This window comes from Sturnus vulgaris, chromosome 28 (assembly GCF_052056855.1).
Source record: "Sturnus vulgaris isolate bStuVul1 chromosome 28, bStuVul1.hap1, whole genome shotgun sequence".
NCBI classification, from domain to species: Eukaryota; Metazoa; Chordata; class Aves; order Passeriformes; family Sturnidae; genus Sturnus; species Sturnus vulgaris.
This window is the reverse complement of record NC_142270.1, coordinates 6,275,126-6,291,693: the sequence shown is the minus strand read 5'-3', so window position 1 is coordinate 6,291,693 and position 16,568 is coordinate 6,275,126. Positions and strand designations below refer to the sequence as shown.

At 50.3% G+C, this 16,568-nt stretch overlaps 1 protein-coding gene across 5 annotated transcripts in view; it reads left to right on the top strand.

Moving 5' to 3' along the window:
* The window catches only part of ZMAT4 (zinc finger matrin-type 4), a 45,467-nt gene extending 34,326 nt beyond the window's left edge, over positions 1–11,141 (top strand). For 3 of the 5 annotated variants that reach the window (XM_088180147.1, XM_088180151.1, XM_088180148.1), the window contains 3 exons: positions 578–835; positions 5,849–5,945; positions 10,575–11,141. In XM_088180147.1, coding sequence (XP_088036273.1) covers positions 578–835; positions 5,849–5,945; positions 10,575–10,590 — 371 coding nt within the window. In that variant the 3' untranslated portion in view covers positions 10,591–11,141. The remainder of the gene's footprint in view (positions 1–577; positions 836–5,848; positions 5,946–10,574) is intronic. The other 2 variants (XM_088180149.1, XM_088180150.1) reach the window with 1 other exon arrangement.
* Positions 11,142–16,568: the final 5,427 nt, after the last annotated feature.

Below are 16,568 nucleotides of genomic sequence, written 5' to 3'. Positions count from 1 at the left end.
TTTAGCAAATTTAGTCAGAACAGTGATAAGAGGTGTAACTGCACTGAGAGCATCCTCCTTCCCCAGTTGGTGAAGTGCAGAAAGCAGAGGAACAGTCCTGGGCTGTCCTTTCACGATGCTTTTTTTAATGAGGAATGGTAGCTTTCCAAGCAGCACCATCCAAAATACCCATTGGCACGGTATAAGTGCAGCTAAATCCTGCCCGTGTGTGATGTGGGGTGTGCCCCAGGGTCTGCTGAGGCTCAGGCAGAGCCCAGGGGAGCTGTGTGCCCATTCCCTTCAGAGCCAGGAGCTGTGTGCCCCTTCCCTTCAGAGCCCAGGGGAGCTGTGTGCCCCTTCCCTTCAGAGCCCAGGGGAGCTGTGTGCCCGTTCCCTTCAGAGCCAGGAGCTGCCCTGTGCCCGTTTCCATTCAGAGCTCACCTGTGCCCGTTCCCTTTCAGACCTCACCTGTGCCCGTTCTCTCGCAGGAGCTGCCCTGTGCCCGTTCCCATTCAGACCTCACCTGTGCCCGTTCCCTTTCAGACCTCACCTGTGCCCGTTCTCTCGCAGGAGCTGCCCTGTTCCCGTTCCCTTTCAGACCTCACCTGTGCCCGTTCTCTCGCAGGAGCTGCCCTGGGCTCTCTCCAGGCACCGCACTCCGACCGAGCCGGGGCGGAGCCGCCGCCGCCGCAGCAGCGCCGGGACTCGGACAGGCACTGCCAGCTCTGCACGGCCTGGTTCAACAACCCCATCATGGCACAGCAGCACTACGACGGCAAAAAGCACAAGAAGAACGCGGCCAGGGCCGACCTCCTGGAGCAGCTGGGCAAGACCCTGGACCTGGGGGAGCTGCGAGGTGAGAGCTGCACACGGAGCAGGGACTGTCCCTGTGGGAGCCAGGGACCCCTGCCCGCTGTGGTCAGCAGTGGTGCAGGAGCCCGAGGTGCCCCTACAGCTTCCTGAGGTTCCCGGTTCTGTAAAAACTCCCCTGCTCTTGAATGCCAGCCTGCAGCTTTAGCAGCATCCTTCCGGAGCTGTTTCCTAGGTGTCTCTTTTGCCTCCTCCTAAAACAGTCCACTAGTGCACACACCTGTCCCTGAGCAAGTGTGGCCTGTGCCTGGGACAGGAGAGCACGGCACAGCTCAGCCCCATGCAGAAGAAGGATTTTGCTGGAGGCAGAGCACTCCCTACATCTCCCTGATGGAGAGCAGGAAAACTGTCTCCTGTGATTTAATTAGTGCTTGTAAAATGCTGCGATGGCCCTGGCTCAGCAGCAGCCACAGGAGCTGAGCATTTGCCACAGGGATGTTAAACACAAGTTTTTTGTGTTCCTGCTGAAGGGACAGCAGCCTTTCTTCATGTGTCCGTGGTGGCCCCTCGGGGAGGGCTCTGGCAGCTCAGGATCCCTGTGGGAACTGTGCCCTGGGCTTGCCACCCTCCAGCAGAGCAGAGCCACAGCCAGGGCAGCAGTCTCAGCAGCTGAAGCCCCCCAGCATCCCCCAGAGCTTGTGGTGCAGAGGTGCAGTTTGGCTGAGGATGTGTCCAGGGCTGAATTTTGGCAAGTACCTGTTTGCTCTGAGCTGTAGGCACAGCCCAGCCTGGAGCCTTTTGTGTCCATGGTCTGGTTACAATCCCACGTGCACTCAGTACCTGGCTGAGGCCGCTGAGGAAGGACAGGTTTGATTCAGAGCCATGTGGGAGAGCTTTGCTTTGGCAGGGAGGCTTTGCAATAACATTGTGATACACCTGGGGTTTTCTTCCTTGATAAATTAAATAATTCTTCTTTAGATACTAATGACTGTACAGTATATTGTGCATTTCTTGATCTCCCATAAACCTTGTAATGGTTATCTTGATCCTCCTGTGCTACCTAGAGTGACTCATGGTGCCATCAATGATTCATGTTGGCTGAGTCACTGCCCGCTGCTGGAAGTATGTGGGAATAAAACCTGGGACAATAACACAGGACTTTGAACTCTGCCAGGTTCAGGAGTGGCTGAGGATGTCATTAACTGTAAATAAATCAGTTGTGAAGTGTTTTATTCATTTAGCTCCTGGGAGAGTTGAAATTGGAGGCCTTCTCAGCCCCATCAGCTGCTGGGTTTTACCCTCAGGGTGGTGCTGGGCATGGCTGGGGTTTGCACTGGATGCAGTGTGGTCGTGCCAGTGTGTGTGGATGACAGGAGAGGGGACAGCAGAGCTGTGTGTGTGCCTGGGGTAGGGGACCAGGGGTGCTCCTCTGGCTGGACACTTCGGGGTGCAGTTCCAGGGCTTGTCTGCAGTGCCCCAGCCCAGGGAGTGCCCAGGGAGGCTGTCCTGAGCCTGCCGACATGGGAAATCTCTTTTAGTTTTCCTGACCAGGTCGTGAGCATCTGTCCATCTGTGTCCATCTAAAATTGCTCTCCTGGATGCTGCAAGATTCGAGCAGATCTTTGCAGGTGTTGTTGGAAGCAGTCTCTGCAGGGAGAGATACACACAGTGATCTCCAGCTTGTGCCCGAGCACGCAGCCTCACCTTGGCAGGTGACATCATGTCTGCCTGCAGGGCACGGCTGTGGTGGGGACACATCCCCACGCTCTCCCTGCACCACAGGGTCTTTGCTGCCTCAGTTTTCCTCGGATTGCAAAGTCATCTCCTTCCTCTGCATCCCTGGTGGCTTCTCCCATCACAGCTTAAATATTAATTCTATTTTGACTAGTGTGGGAGATGAACATTTGATGCATTGTGTGAGCCTGGAATAGGCAGTGTCAGTTGAAGTACAACATTTCAGCAGCCTTTGATGTTTTGATAATGGCTGTAATAAAATATTTATTGATAAATATGAATGTATATTTGGAGAAACAAGAATAGAGATATATTTTTGGACAATTGATATTTATAGGAAACAAAAACATTGATTCTTCTCACCAACTGCTCACCAATTTTGAAGTCTTATTTTCTTCTCCGAAATAAGAATGAGGAGAGGAAAAAAGAAAAAAAGAAAGAGAAATGAGCATTGTTTCTGCAGTCTGTGCTGAGTTAAAGCTGCAGCTCAGGGCACACATATCCCTTTTCCTTGGCTGGCTGGGGTGCAGGGTCCAGGCCACTCTCAGAGCAGTTCTGTGGCTGACTGGAATCCCTGCTGCCCCTGCACCCTGGCACAGCCTGGTGGGTCCCAGCCCAAATTCCAGGCTCTGCTCTGACAACTCGTGCCTGTTCAGCAGCACGGAGGGGCCACAGCTTGGCTGGGGCTCCCCTGACAGCTCTGGCCTCCCCAGCCTCTACCAGGCAGGAGGAAGGGAAAGTTTCCAAGTCACATCTCAGCAGTTTTAGTTCATGTCTGGTGTCCCCCATGGCCCAGCTCTCCAGGGAGGTGGTTTGTGATGGGCTCTGCCTGGTGCTGGGGTCAAGCCAAACCCTGCAACAAGAGCTCTGAATCCCTAAAATAAAGCACAGCAGCCTCTGCACTACAGATGGACAGGGGCATGGAGATGGTGTCACTTGGAGCCTTTGTGTTCTCAGGTAAATTGGTGGTGCTGCAGTTGCTTTCTTCCAGAATCAGACAAAGAGCTGTTTCCTTTTTCATTTCAGCTCATAATTTCTTTGTATGCCTTATAAATACTTCTCATTCTGTGCTGTCACTTGTGGTTAGTAAGAAGCAGTTTAACAAGAACTCCCCTGGAATGGGTTTTAATGCATTTTATGCAGGATGACATTAATAACTTGACTTGTTAATATTTTATCTAATGGGGATAGGAGGACATTCAATTTTACATGAATGCATGTCACGCTGCAGGGGAGGCAATGCTGATGTGTCTTGAGGATGCAAAAGGGGATGTGAATACAGGCAGAGCCAGCATGGACTGACTGCTCAGGCTGGGACCCCCTTCCCTTCACAGATGGGGCTGAGCTCAGCCCCAGCACACTGCTTGGGGAGTTTTATGAAACCAGTTTCAGCCAAGTAGCACCTTTGATGAGCTCCAGTGAGGTCAAATTCTGGTAATTTTTATATCCTGGAAGTGATTATCACCTGTGGTCTCATCCTGCTGTTCATTTGAGGCTAATTTCCTCTCTCTGTCTCCATCCCAGCTCACAGAATCAGCCCAGCCTGTGGCTGCAGGTTCCAGCCTGTGGGAAGAGCTGCATCAGGGAACAGCACTGAGTTCCCTGCACAGAACACAGGGGGGGAACAGGATTCCCCCTGGTTCATCACTGTGAGTAGCCTTGACATGCTGAGGGAGAAAATCATCATCCCCAGTTAGGAGCTGCGCTTGCTGAAGGCGTTCCCACCTACACCAGTAATTAAGACTCACTGAGGCTGTTGTTAACTTGCTGCTAAATTGGTTGAGCAGCACAACCTTATTACCTTAAATTAAAGTATTACCTGTTTCTTAGTTCCCCAGTCCTGCTCTGCCATGTGGAGATCCTGCTGAGGTGCAGGCACACCGTGCCAGCCATGCACTGCCCTTCCCATCCCTTCTCCTGCACTCTGCTGGATCCACCTGGCTTCTCTTGGTTTAGTGAAGGAAACAGGAGCTGCCAGCAATGGACAAAGGGCGTGACTGTGAAACCATCACTGCTCCATCAGGAATAAATTCTGTAAGGAGAAAATCCATATGCACATTTGCAAATTGATTTTTGTTCTGTGCCACATCATGGCATAGAAATGCAGAAACTGCTTAAATACCTCTGCAGTTGCTGGCTTGTTGTTTTCAAGCACTCATCTGAATGATTTTGAAATACAATTTAAAGATGATTTTCATGTTGTGCCAAAATCCTGGGTGAGAGATATTATGAAGTGTTTGAGAAAAATGGGGCTGTTGGTGTAGCTGGTGTCTGGAGCACAAAACAACACAAGGGGTTTTTTGGAAGCCTGTAGGTTTAGTTGGGGAGAGGTCAGTGTGTTTATTACCTGTGCACTTAATTATGGTGAGCATGGACTGATCAAATTTGAGAATGCCACAGGTTATTTGTTCTAAATGAGCTGTTTTTACAATTTTGGCAAAGAAATAATAGTGTAGAAAGCCAGAAGAGACTGTTACAAGGAACATTAGAAGTGTTCCTGGGGAGCACAGCAGTCCCTGCTAGGAATCCCATGGCTGCAGTGTTTGTGAGCAGAGCCCTTGGCTGTGCTGGGGACAGCCTGAACTGCAGCCAGAGACAGCCCAACAGGTGAGAGAGCTCCTGCTCTGCCCTTGGGTGGCTGCCTGGTGCTCTGCAGGCTGCCAGCCTTGACCTTCAGCCAGAGACCAGCATCTGTGCTAGGCTGGTTCCCTTTGCTGCATAAATCAGAGCGGATCCCTTTGGGGAAAAGAGAGTTCTAAGTGATCTGGCTGCTGAATGTACTAGCAGGGAATTGCTCTGAATTGTGATCACTACCAGAAACCAGAGGGATAAATGATGCCTCGAGTGCTTGCTGGTGTGAGCACAGCACTGATGCCCTGAGGAGGGCACAGGGGAGAAGCACCACACTCTCAGGAGGGATTAGCCTTTGAACCTGGCTTTCTTCTGCTCAGTTCTAAAAATATTCCTGTAGGTTTCTCTAATGCTTGGATACTGTGGTCCGGAACAGTAAATAGATGGGTCACTGTAAAGAGAAATGTCTCTGAAACTGGAAATGAAATGTGGCATCCTAGTACTTTCTAATTAACTTAATTAACTAGAAGTTTGCATGGAGCACAGGTTACAGTTTGGGTTTTTTTCTTCCCCGTTTCTCCCCCTTTCTTCAGTCATTCTCACTTATTTGTATTTTCTAGCTGCCATTTTGACTCTGAATAGTCCATAGCCAGGCACCACTGGTGCAGCCCTGTGCTTCCCTCGGCCTCCCCGTGTGGCACAGACAGAGTTCATTAACACTTAAGAGTTAATTAGCACTGGCTTTTCTTCACAGGCCTGAAGCGCAGCTACACCTGCAACATCTGCAACGTCACCCTGAACTCCATAGAGCAGTACCATGCACACCTGAAGGGCTCCAAACACCAGGCCAAGTGAGTATTGCTGAGCCTCAGGGTGGAATGGTGTGAGAGCCTTGCACTGGGGCTGTGTCCCAGGGCTCCAGCTGTGCCCCAGGGCTCCAGCTGTTCCCAGGGCTCCAGCTGTGCCCCATGCTGGGAAAGCACAGCCACCAGAGGCACCTCCAGGTGCAGGAATGCAGGGCTGAGCCCACATGGGCTTGGTGCAGTCCCACTGACTTGTGGATAATGATACTGAGTTTGCAGCTTCTTTCATGTGTGAAACCTCAGAAGAGATACCATGAGCCTAAGGGGATTAGGTGTTTCCCAGGGAAACAGTTTTTGCTGTGATTTAGAGTAATTATGCATTACCCAGCTATGACAACTGGGGGGAGTCTGCTCTGTCAATTACTACAAATTATTAAAATGAAGCGATGGAGATACATGATACCAGAGACTAGATTAATGAACTAATTGCTCCTAATGCACTTATATGTGAGCTTTGGGAACCATTTCAGGCTGAATCACTTGGAGCTGCCCAGATTAGGAGAGGAATATAAAGGGATGTACCTGAAGTGCTTCAGGTAGCTTCGAGGGTAGTGTGAAAAGTGAGCAGAACGAGCAGAACCAGCAATGGCTGCTAATGGCTCATTTTGCTTAAGCCAGCCAAGGATAAACTCAGCCCTTCCCCAGCTGATGTCAGACCTTCACAGGTTCCTGGTACTCAAATGCTCCCTGAATAAAGAGAACAGAGCTAATGTGAGTAATGTCTTCCCCATGCAGTGATCAGCACACCTGGCACTGCAGGTGTGGGCTGGGGCCAAGGGAGTGAGCCAGCCCTGGTTTTGGGCTGTGCCAGGAGCAATCTGTGGCCTTTGCTGCCTCCATCTCCCTGATGGGGGATCCCTGCCCAGCCAGGCTATGTGGGAACAGCTGGGCCAGGGCTGGGATCCATACCCAACAAATTCCCACTGCTGGAAAACAGAGCTGAGAGCTCTTCCTCTTGGGAACAGGAATGACAGCATCTGTGCCATGCTGCCCTGGCCCAGAGCTGTAATTCATCCTTCCCTTGCCAGTCCTTCCAAGTCTGTGTGATTATTGCTGTGGTTGCTGTTGGTGTTATTGTGTAGGATAAAGGAGTTTATGGATGGGAGATAGAGATGTGCAGAAAGATGTGTCACCAATTCCCCACACCAGAAAGGTGCCTGGTCCTCTGGGTTATCCCCACACCTTCTGCTCTGTTGTGCAGTCTCCTGCAATTAGCAGAGATTTAGAAATCTGAATTTCTCATGATGTGAATGAACACCTTGGGAAGTTTCTCGTGCTTGGACTGGTAGGAGTGACAGATGACACGTGTGCCCTGGCTCTGCCTGTTCTCAGTGCAAAGGAATGTGCTGGGCAGCACAAACAGATTTTGGCAGGGCTGCATCTGTGTCTCTCTAGCTTTTCCAAGCAATTACCTCTTCTATACAAAGAAAGGGACTCTGGAAATCCAGACCTGGTTCTTTGCTGAGTTTCCACAGCTGTGATGTCCCTCTGGGTCATTGAAGCTCCAGGTGTGTCTCCAGGTGTGTCTCCAGGTGTGGCTCCAGGTGTGCTCCGTGCAGGGGGCAGGGAGGATTGTCCCCTACCTCAGCCAGTGTCCCCCCCTGGTTTCTGCTGCTCTCATTATTGTTGGTTAATGTCAAGGCTGTCCTCTGCCTCCCAACTCAGGCTGAAGCCACTGGACTGCAGTTGCCAAGGCAACAAAACATTTTATGTAGCTGTCATACTTCATAGAGTTAAAGACTAAACAAACCTGAAGAAGGGGCAGTTGGTGAGGGATGGGGTAAAGGGATACAGGGGTTTTGCTCTGGGACAAAGAGCAGAACAGGGAACAGTGATTGCAGGATGGAAGTTGATACCACCCAAAAAATAGCAGGCAGATGAGTTTCCTGGAAAGCTGCTTCAGGAGTTCAGGAGGGAAGAACTTTTCTGAGGAATGATTTGTGTTGTGGTTATTTATCACTGCTCCTGAGAGCTCTGCAGAGAGCAGAGAGCACCTTGAGTGGTGTGGCCAGGAGAGGTGAGCCATTCGTAGGAACTTCAGGGGCTGCCCCGAGTGCTCCTGACTGCATTTGTTTGACCAAAGGAGGGGGGAATAGGGCTTAGGAAGCAGCTCGAAGTGTCTGGGCTGGTATTTTGGTGTTGAATAAAAGATGCAGGAAGAGGGAGCTGGGACTGAGCTGGTCCTTTATCCCTCCAGCCCATGCATACACAAAGCAGATAATCTGCCAGCTCCCTTTTTTTTCTCCAGGGTGCAGGTACTTGAGCTTAATTTGAAAATGAAGGTTGAATGCCACATTGGATGTGTGGGGAGTGCAGGGCTGAGCTCAGGCTCGGATGGGTGATGCCCCTGGCTGTGGGCACGTGCTGGCATGGAGCAATTTTGGAATGTGGATGGACTCTGGAACATCTGCAGCAGGGAGGAGCACTAAACCTTTAATTGGGGATTTATGAACTGTGTAGAGATGATTGAGTCATTGTTTGATTTGCTTTCCAGAAATAGATGGGGTTTTTTTTAATCTCCTCTCTCGTTCCCTCCTCCCCCCATGAAGCTCAGAGGAGCAGAGCTGGGCAGGTGCCAGCCAGGGGCCAGTGCCCCCTTTGGCTGAGCTCCTTCCCGTGGGACCAGCAGCAGCCAGAATGCCAGGTGGGAATGGTGCTTCTGAGAGACTGGGAGCCTCGCTCCTCACTGTTCCATGGGCTGGCAGAAACAAAACCTCCCTCTTTTCTGCTTTATGCAAACTGTGAAAATGAAAAATCACTGCTCGAAGCGATTTGCAGCAAACAACAGGGATTAAAGTCGCAGCTAGTTGTGAAAGGAGACAGAGGATATTCAGTGTCTGGGGTCAAAGCAATGCTTGTGCAGGACGTTGCCCTGGGCTTGGCAAAAGGAGGTTCCTGGGGAGGGGCTGGGAAAGGCTGGGTCATCCCTGTGGGCTGCAGAAAAGAGCTGCCCTTGGGGGAGGCACCGCAGAGGGTCTGGATCGGGCCGGGAGGGACCCTCTGGGCACGAGTGTGCAAGGAGCAGAGAGCCCAGAGGCAGCTGTGGCTCTGTCCCAGCAGCAGCAATGAGCTGAGAGCTGAGCTCTGGTAAGGAACTCTCACTCTGTGGGGATAACCACTCCCTGTTCCATAAAGAACAATTTTGTCTTCTCGCCTTCATTTTGTCTCTTTGATCAGCCAGACCTCTCTGCCACATCCAGAGCTCACACGTGTGTTCCAGGGTTTTATCATCACTCATTTACACTTTCATAGATGCTAATACATGTAAGGGTTTCCCTTTCAGACTTTCTTGGTTAATATCAAGATTTTCACAGAGAGGGGACCCAATCCTGCAGCCATCATTGGGGTAAAACCACTTGAACGGCCAAAATGAATTCTGAGGCGTTTAGGAATGGTCATGGTGGCTCTGCAGCCCTTCCTGCTCTTGGCCTTGGCTTTGGGCTGCATCCTCAGGAAACCCAGATGGTTGATGTCCTGCTGAGGAGCAGAGACAGCAGGCTTGGGCCTGGGTGGGCTCTTTCCTCTTTTCTTTTTTTTTTATTTTCAGGCTGAGAACACAGATGTCTAATTGGAACAGGATATTTATCAACATAAGCTGCTTGGCTATTCAGGAATGATCTAATCAAAATATTGTTAATATCATGCCTGGAGAAATGTCACCCTTGCCCATGGTTTCGTTTACATCACTTTTCCCATCTATTTAAGAAGGTGTGAACAAATATTGACAGCTTGTTGTGGCTGAAGCATGTCCCAAGATCTGCGTGCCTGGCACAGCCAACACGGGGGGAGCTTTGGGGCTGCCTTGGCTCAGACTGAATTTTTGGGTCAGATTTAGTGCCAAATGGTGTTTCTGTTTCTCCTGTCCCTGGTGCCAGAAGGTTGGGCTCCTTCTGCACATCCTCACTCAGAATGAAGGTGTTCTCTGACAGGAGATTTCCAGTAAATTAGAGTAAATGAATTGTATTGTGCACTTTACACCCAAATCAAAGGATTTTCTTCTTACCTTGGTGGCAGCAGTAACACTTGGTAATAGTAGCACTTCTGTGTGATTTTTGTAATATATAGTGGCTTATGGGAAAGAAGCTTTTAGAGCAGTAACAATTCCAGAAGATGAATAGTTACAAAAGGTAGATGGAATTGATAGGCATTTTAATTTGTCATAGTTTCAGTTCCAGGGAGCTGAATAATTACATTGCCTGTGAAGAAAGTGAATGTAATACTTCCCCTCATTAGAGATCTAACTTGTCTCTGTTCCCTTTTAATGTAAGTGGAAATGAAGATATCTCTGATATCTTCTGTTTTGATCATAATTTGAAAGCCCCAGGAGCGGCCTGTACAGCTCTGTGTTGTGGTGTTGGGTGTGCAGATTAATTATTTTAATGTAAAACCCAAACACTGGGTTAATTGCACAATCCTGAGCTTGCCAAGCCAATTCCAGTGAGGAATTCCTCATCAGCTGAGCTGTGCTGGGCCACGGAGTTGGGCAGGATTTGTGAGGCTCTTAAATTCAAATTTAGAACCTAAAGAAAGGAGACTTTTTCCAATTTTCTGTGGTGGTTTTCTTTCATAAAATACACCAGGGTGGAACGTGACTTGGGCTTCGTTTCTCTGTTGCAGCCTGAAGAACCAATAGTGGCTCTTTAGTGGAGAAGAGGACGAGCACTAACACTGCTTCTCTGGGTCAGCAGGAGAGGATTCTTGGACAGTGATCCCATGTGGATTCAATAATTAACATGTAACTAACCTTCGCTTTGGACAAATACATGGATTTTTTTATTTTAATTTTGTGGTGAGTTAAAATATTTCGATGGATTTTTTTACCCTTTCAAGACAATATTTATTCAGCACAGAGTCTAGAGTATGATAACTATCCTGTAAATACAGCACTTACTCATCAGCCATCTTCAGGGACAGTGGAAACAAACTATTTTACTTCTTCATATTTATTCCTAGATTTCTCCCAAGAGTATAAGATTATTCTACTACATTATCCATGATAGTGATGTAATCAGTCTTCAATCAGAAATAAACACACTTTCTTCACCTTCTCCAGCATGGTTTGTGTCAGCACATACAGAACAACAGCAGTGAATCGTGGGGATTGTGTAACGGATGAATTTCTTCCTTCCCTCTTTGTCTCTGGAGAAACAAACGGTTCCATGAGTAAAGAACACTGAAAAGAAAGTGTGAGTTCTCTTTTCTGCAGGCTCAGCAGAAGCTGGTTTATTGTTTTATTTTTGTTTTATTGACTTTGCTGTGAGCCCCAGGCTGGACCCTGCTGGGAGCCAAAACCTTCCTGGGAGCTGCAGGAGCACAGGGGGAGCAGAGGCTGAGCCCCCAGGTGAGGCTGTACCTGTGCAGGAGCACGGGGGGAGCAGAGGCTGGGCCCCCAGGTGAGGCTGTACCTGTGCAGGTGCACGGGGGCAGCAGAGGCTGGGCCCCCCAGGTGAGGCTGTACCTGTGCAGGTGCACGGGGGCAGCAGAGGCTGGGCCCCCCAGGTGAGGCTGTACCTGTGCAGGACCACGGGGGGAGCAGAGGCTGAGCCCCCCAGGTGAGGCTGTACCTGTGCAGGAGCACGGGGGGAGCAGAGGCTGGGCCCCCAGGTGAGGATGTACCTGTGCAGGTGCACGGGGGGAGCAGAGGCTGAGCCCCCAGGTGAGGCTGTACCTGTGCAGGAACACGGGGGGAGCAGAGGCTGAGCCCCCAGGTGAGGCTGTACCTGTGCAGGAACACGGGGGGAGCAGAGGCTGAGCCCCCAGGTGAGGCTGTACCTGTGCAGGTGCACGGGGGCAGCAGACACGGAGTGGTGCCTCTGCCCTGCAGCAGCAGCCCCAGCTCGCTGCTCGTGCTCTGGGATCTGCTCTGGGGAGTGAGCAGAGTCAGCCCCGGGTCAGAGCCGAGATCTGCTCCGTTCTGCAGCCCCGGGGTGCCCAGAGCTGTGCTGGCCGGGACCCTCAGCCCCCGGGCTGTGCCTGAGCCTGCCGTGCTCCGGAGGGATGGGCTGGCTGTGCTGCAGCATCCCCTCCTTCCCTCCCTGTGATTAATTTGTGCTCCTGCATCGATGCCTTTCATGTGTGGAGGAGAATGGGTTTTTCACAGATGAGTAAACATCTCCTTGGGTTTCATAGCTGTGGGGCAGTTTCATTTATTGTGTTTTGGGTAATAACACAAGCTGCCAGTGTTCCTGAAGCTGAACTGCCTCTTTACAGAGAGAATGATTGACACAAATGGGGCACATCAGTCATCTGGGTTCAGGCCTGACTTTTCCGAGCCTCCTTTCCCCAAAGGAGCCCTCCCCCAAGCAGCAGCCAGGCTGCTGCAGAGGCGTTTTTGTCAGGAGACAAACCCAAAAATCTGTGTGCTCTAGTAATCACTGCAAGCTAATTGCAGCAAATTAATTACAGCACAAACACAATTTCTTTCCCCAGGCAGGTGTGGAGATGGCTCTGCAGTGAGCTGGGCTGGCCCAGCCTGTGCCAGGCTGGCTCTTGTCCCCTGGGCTGGGGCTGGTGTCACTCTGCAGCTCCTGGGTGTGTCATGGACTGCAGAGCAGGAGGTCAGCACTGCTGGGGGATTCCCACAGCCCAGGTGAGTGGGAGGCAGGTGAGGGGCCCCATCACACCCTGCCTCTCCAGCTCCTGCCTGGAGTGACAGAGCACCACAATATTTCCATTTGTTGCCAATATTGTCCAGTCCAGTCAATCAGGCTTTGGTCCTTAAATCCTTTTAATCTCTTGCTTTTCCTAAGTTCATTAGGCTTTCAAAGCAAGACGTAAAAAGACAAATCTCCTCATGGTAAGTCAGTGATCCCTGCAGAAGTGCTGCCACATCTCTGATGTCAAGCTTGGTCCAATGGCCCCAGGCTGAAATGTGTGAGAGGATGTATTAGAGAGCTTTGAAAATAGTTCAGTGCAACCACTGCATCCCTCTAGGCCACTTTAAACTGAAGGGTGAAAACATTTGTGTATATTTTCTTCATTAAAAAAAATCATAAACACACTCAGCATTTTTCATGCAGAACATCTATATGTAACAATTTGATTTTGTCTGTTCTGGCCAGATGTTTTACTGGTTTAAAATTCTGTGTCTGTAAAGAAAGTAAATCTCAATAATTTATCATCAGTCTGGTTGGGTGTCTCCCCAGACTTACTTTACAGTCAGTGCTAACTGGAGTACAGGTGGCACTGGAGACAGCTGCAGGTGTGGCTGCCAGCACTGACACTGGGATGTTTTAGGTGTGTTTCAGTAGTTTTAGCCCAGACTCGTGCAGCTCTCCAGGTTCAGGTGTGTCAGGCTGTTTTCAGGGGCAGGACGCTGATTTCAGTGGTGTTTGATGCTCAGACATAGCTCAGTCCAGGTAACACCTGGTTTTATCTGGCTCCTTACGTGCAGGCAGTGGCAGCAGGGTTAACGTGAGGCTGCCCTGAGACATGCAGAGATTAATCATGGGACAAGAATGCTCCTGCTACGTCAGTGCTGCTTCCTTTGTTAAGTTCCTATTGCCTCAACTTCAATAGCGAGTCCTGACCTTTAAAACCACCTTCCATAATCTTCAAATTAAGTGCGTGGAAGTCGGAGGCTTCCTGTGGGCTGTGCTGGCAGCTCCCTGCACCTGCCCGAGGTCAGTGACCTGAGCAGCCGGCAGCCAGCTCCTGCAGCAGAGGCTGAGCAATGCCCGGGGCTGGAGGCCCTGGGGCTGAGCCCTGGGGAGCTCCGGGGGGAGAGCAAATGTCCAGGAACCTGCAGAGTGCTCCTGCTGAAGTTCCTGCGCTGGGCTCAAGTGTGAGACTTGATGGAAAGTGTTGCAGAGGGCCACTGCTCCCTGACTGAGCCCTGTCACCCACTTGCAGTCTCTGACAAAAGCCTTTGTCTAACATGTTTTTAATCAGTGTGTGCATTTCAATTTGCATATTAATAGCAAGGAGCTGTTATTACAGCTGCTGCTGATGAGATGGTGTCAAGCCCATCTTCCCATCTGAGGAAAGAAAGGAACTGCATCTATTATGTGAAGAATGACATTGGCAGAAACATGTCTGAGGATCGTCCATTCTTTGTCTCTATCTTCCTTTATCTCTGCCTTTATTTTGCTCTTAATGGCTCATATGGATGCATTCATTAAACTTCTTTTTTTCCCCTTAGAACAAGGATCATTTAACAAGAGATGGGGACAGGATTTTGTGCCTGTTGTGACAGCTCCAAGCTAAACACAACAGACTTGTTCAGTGTTTCTGACTTGTAAAATGGCAAAAGGTGGCCCTGCTCTGGGAGCCGTTCTTGCAGCTGACCCAGAAGAGTAATTAAGCTGCTGTAATGAGCCGTGGCTCTGCTCCCCAGCCTTGCACAGCTCCAGGTGCTGGCTCCAGCTCGGGGCCAGCCTGGCTGTGCTGGTGCTGCTGGCACAGGGGCAGGTGGAGCGTGGCTGCTGCTCCTCAGAGGATGCTCGGGAGGACTGGGACAAGGGAGAGCTCATGGACAGGGCAAACCCTGACAAAGGAGAGCTGTGGAAATAGAAAATGCCGAGGAAGAATCCCGAGGAGAAAGCACTGCCCAGCTCCACTGGCTCTCTGTTATAGCAGTGAGGATCTCAGGCTTTAGGATAATAAGGTTTACAGTGAAATTAGAGTACCCAATAGATTCAGTGACCAGACAGGCTTTAGGGCAACAGATTCTTCTTTGGATCTGGAATAGAAACAACAAGCTTCCAGCCAGCTCTAGACTAGGAAAAAAAAAACAAACTTCAATTTAATGTAATTATGGCAACAAATTAGACAGTGTGGGGGAGAAGGCAAGTAAGTCCCTGTAAAATTAAGTAGTATAAACCTAATTTATTATTTCAAATTTGGGAGGTTTAAATAGTGTTAAGATCATCACCTAATTTCACAGGGGTTGAAATAAATTTGTTGTTTTGCATTGGACAGAAGGCTGGAACTGCCAATTGCCAGCTGAGGCTGCACAGGCTGGGGGTTGTGTCTGGGGGCTTGTTCAAGCCTCTGCTGCCATTCAGTGTCATGCACTCGTATGTGAAAATGCCCAACGTGGTGATTGCTGTTCTGAGAACAGGATATTTGTGTCTGTGCCAGTTCTAAAGCAAGCACAAATACAGACGTGCATTGCAAAAAGAATGTTCAAAATAAAAATATTTTAAACCGTGCTGCATAGTTGGATTGATTTTTGGATTTATTTCAGTTGTGTCCCTTTTCCCCCAGCCAATCCCTGCTCACCCCACAGAGGCTCTGGCACAGCAGGATGCTTTCTTTGGGTCACACCAGTCTTTCCCACCTGCTCCTCCCTGAGGTTTCCTTAGAGCAGGAGCCCAAATCCCCCAGTGTGCCACTGCCAGGGGACACGGGGCAGCCGTGCTGGGAACAGCCAGTGCAGCTCAGGAAATAATCCATCACCCTCTCAGCACTGAGAGCACCGTGCTGACAGCACACCCAGCCCTGCCTCCCCTCCTTGCCTCGGTATATTCATGGGGATGAGTAATAAAGTAATATTTTAAATTCAAACCCAATGGTTCAGACCCATTTCTCTGCATAGCAACACCAGGCTCCTGTCCCAGGAGGAGCATTTGGAAAGGCCTCAGAGACATTTAGCAGAAATTTCTCTTGCAAGTCAATCTAGAGAAGAGCTCTGGAGCCATTCCCTGTTGGTGGGCTTCAATATGTGTGTTTTAAATAGTCAGCTGCTGTGTGAGTTTAATGTAAAACACGGCTATTGTGTTTAATTAAACACGCAGTTAAAGAAGAGCTGCAGTTTGCAGGGGGCTGCTCTGTGGCTCCTGCTGAGCAGGGCGAGGATGCTGCTCCCCAGAGGGACCCAGCCCTGGTGAGGCCACTGGAGCTTTGGGCAGATTTATTCCTGTGCCAGGGCTGAGCCCTGCAGGTGCTGCTCTCTCTGCTGCTGGACCAGAGCCTCTCACGCCAGGCTCTCAGAAATAGCAGCTAATTAAACCTCCTGCGTTAATTAAGCACACTCTCCTGATGAGAAGCCAGTTTGGAGGGGCTGTTCTGCAGGTGCTGCCAATGCCCTTGCCATCACCAGCAGGGAGGGAGCCTGGCCAGGGGGATGTGCCTGTGTCCCCTGGAGCTCTGGGAGCCTTCCCTTGGCTCTGGGGTCCTGTGTGGGTCAGCCAGGCTGGAGTGTGGGGTGGGACACCCCTCTGGGCCATTGCTGCACGGGGAGAAGTCCCAGGTTAATGAGAGAACAGCTGGGCATGGAGCAAGACACTGAGAGGGGTGAGAACGTCGTTGGTGTGAGGCTGTTCTGAGCCTGTGCAGGGGCTTCTCTCCAAGCTCTGGCTTTGGGATGATGTATTTTGTTCCTATAGCAAGAATGGGTGTCTTCCCTTCTGGTTTTCTTAGGAAAATATCTTCTATTCATAGCACTGCAGAAAGTGTGTACAATTTACCTGAAGGTACAATCAGCTGGGTTTTTTTAACATTCCAGAGCTGTAGTTATCAGGGAATGTGCTGGTTAATATTCAGGGCCACAAGCCTCCAGGACTCGGAGTCACAGCCATTTCTTAGTGTGTGAGGCAAGAGAAGCCGTGAGGGAAGAGTGGCAGGCACAGCTGGGCTGGGAAGTGTCCCCCTGTCCTGCCCTTTGTCCCC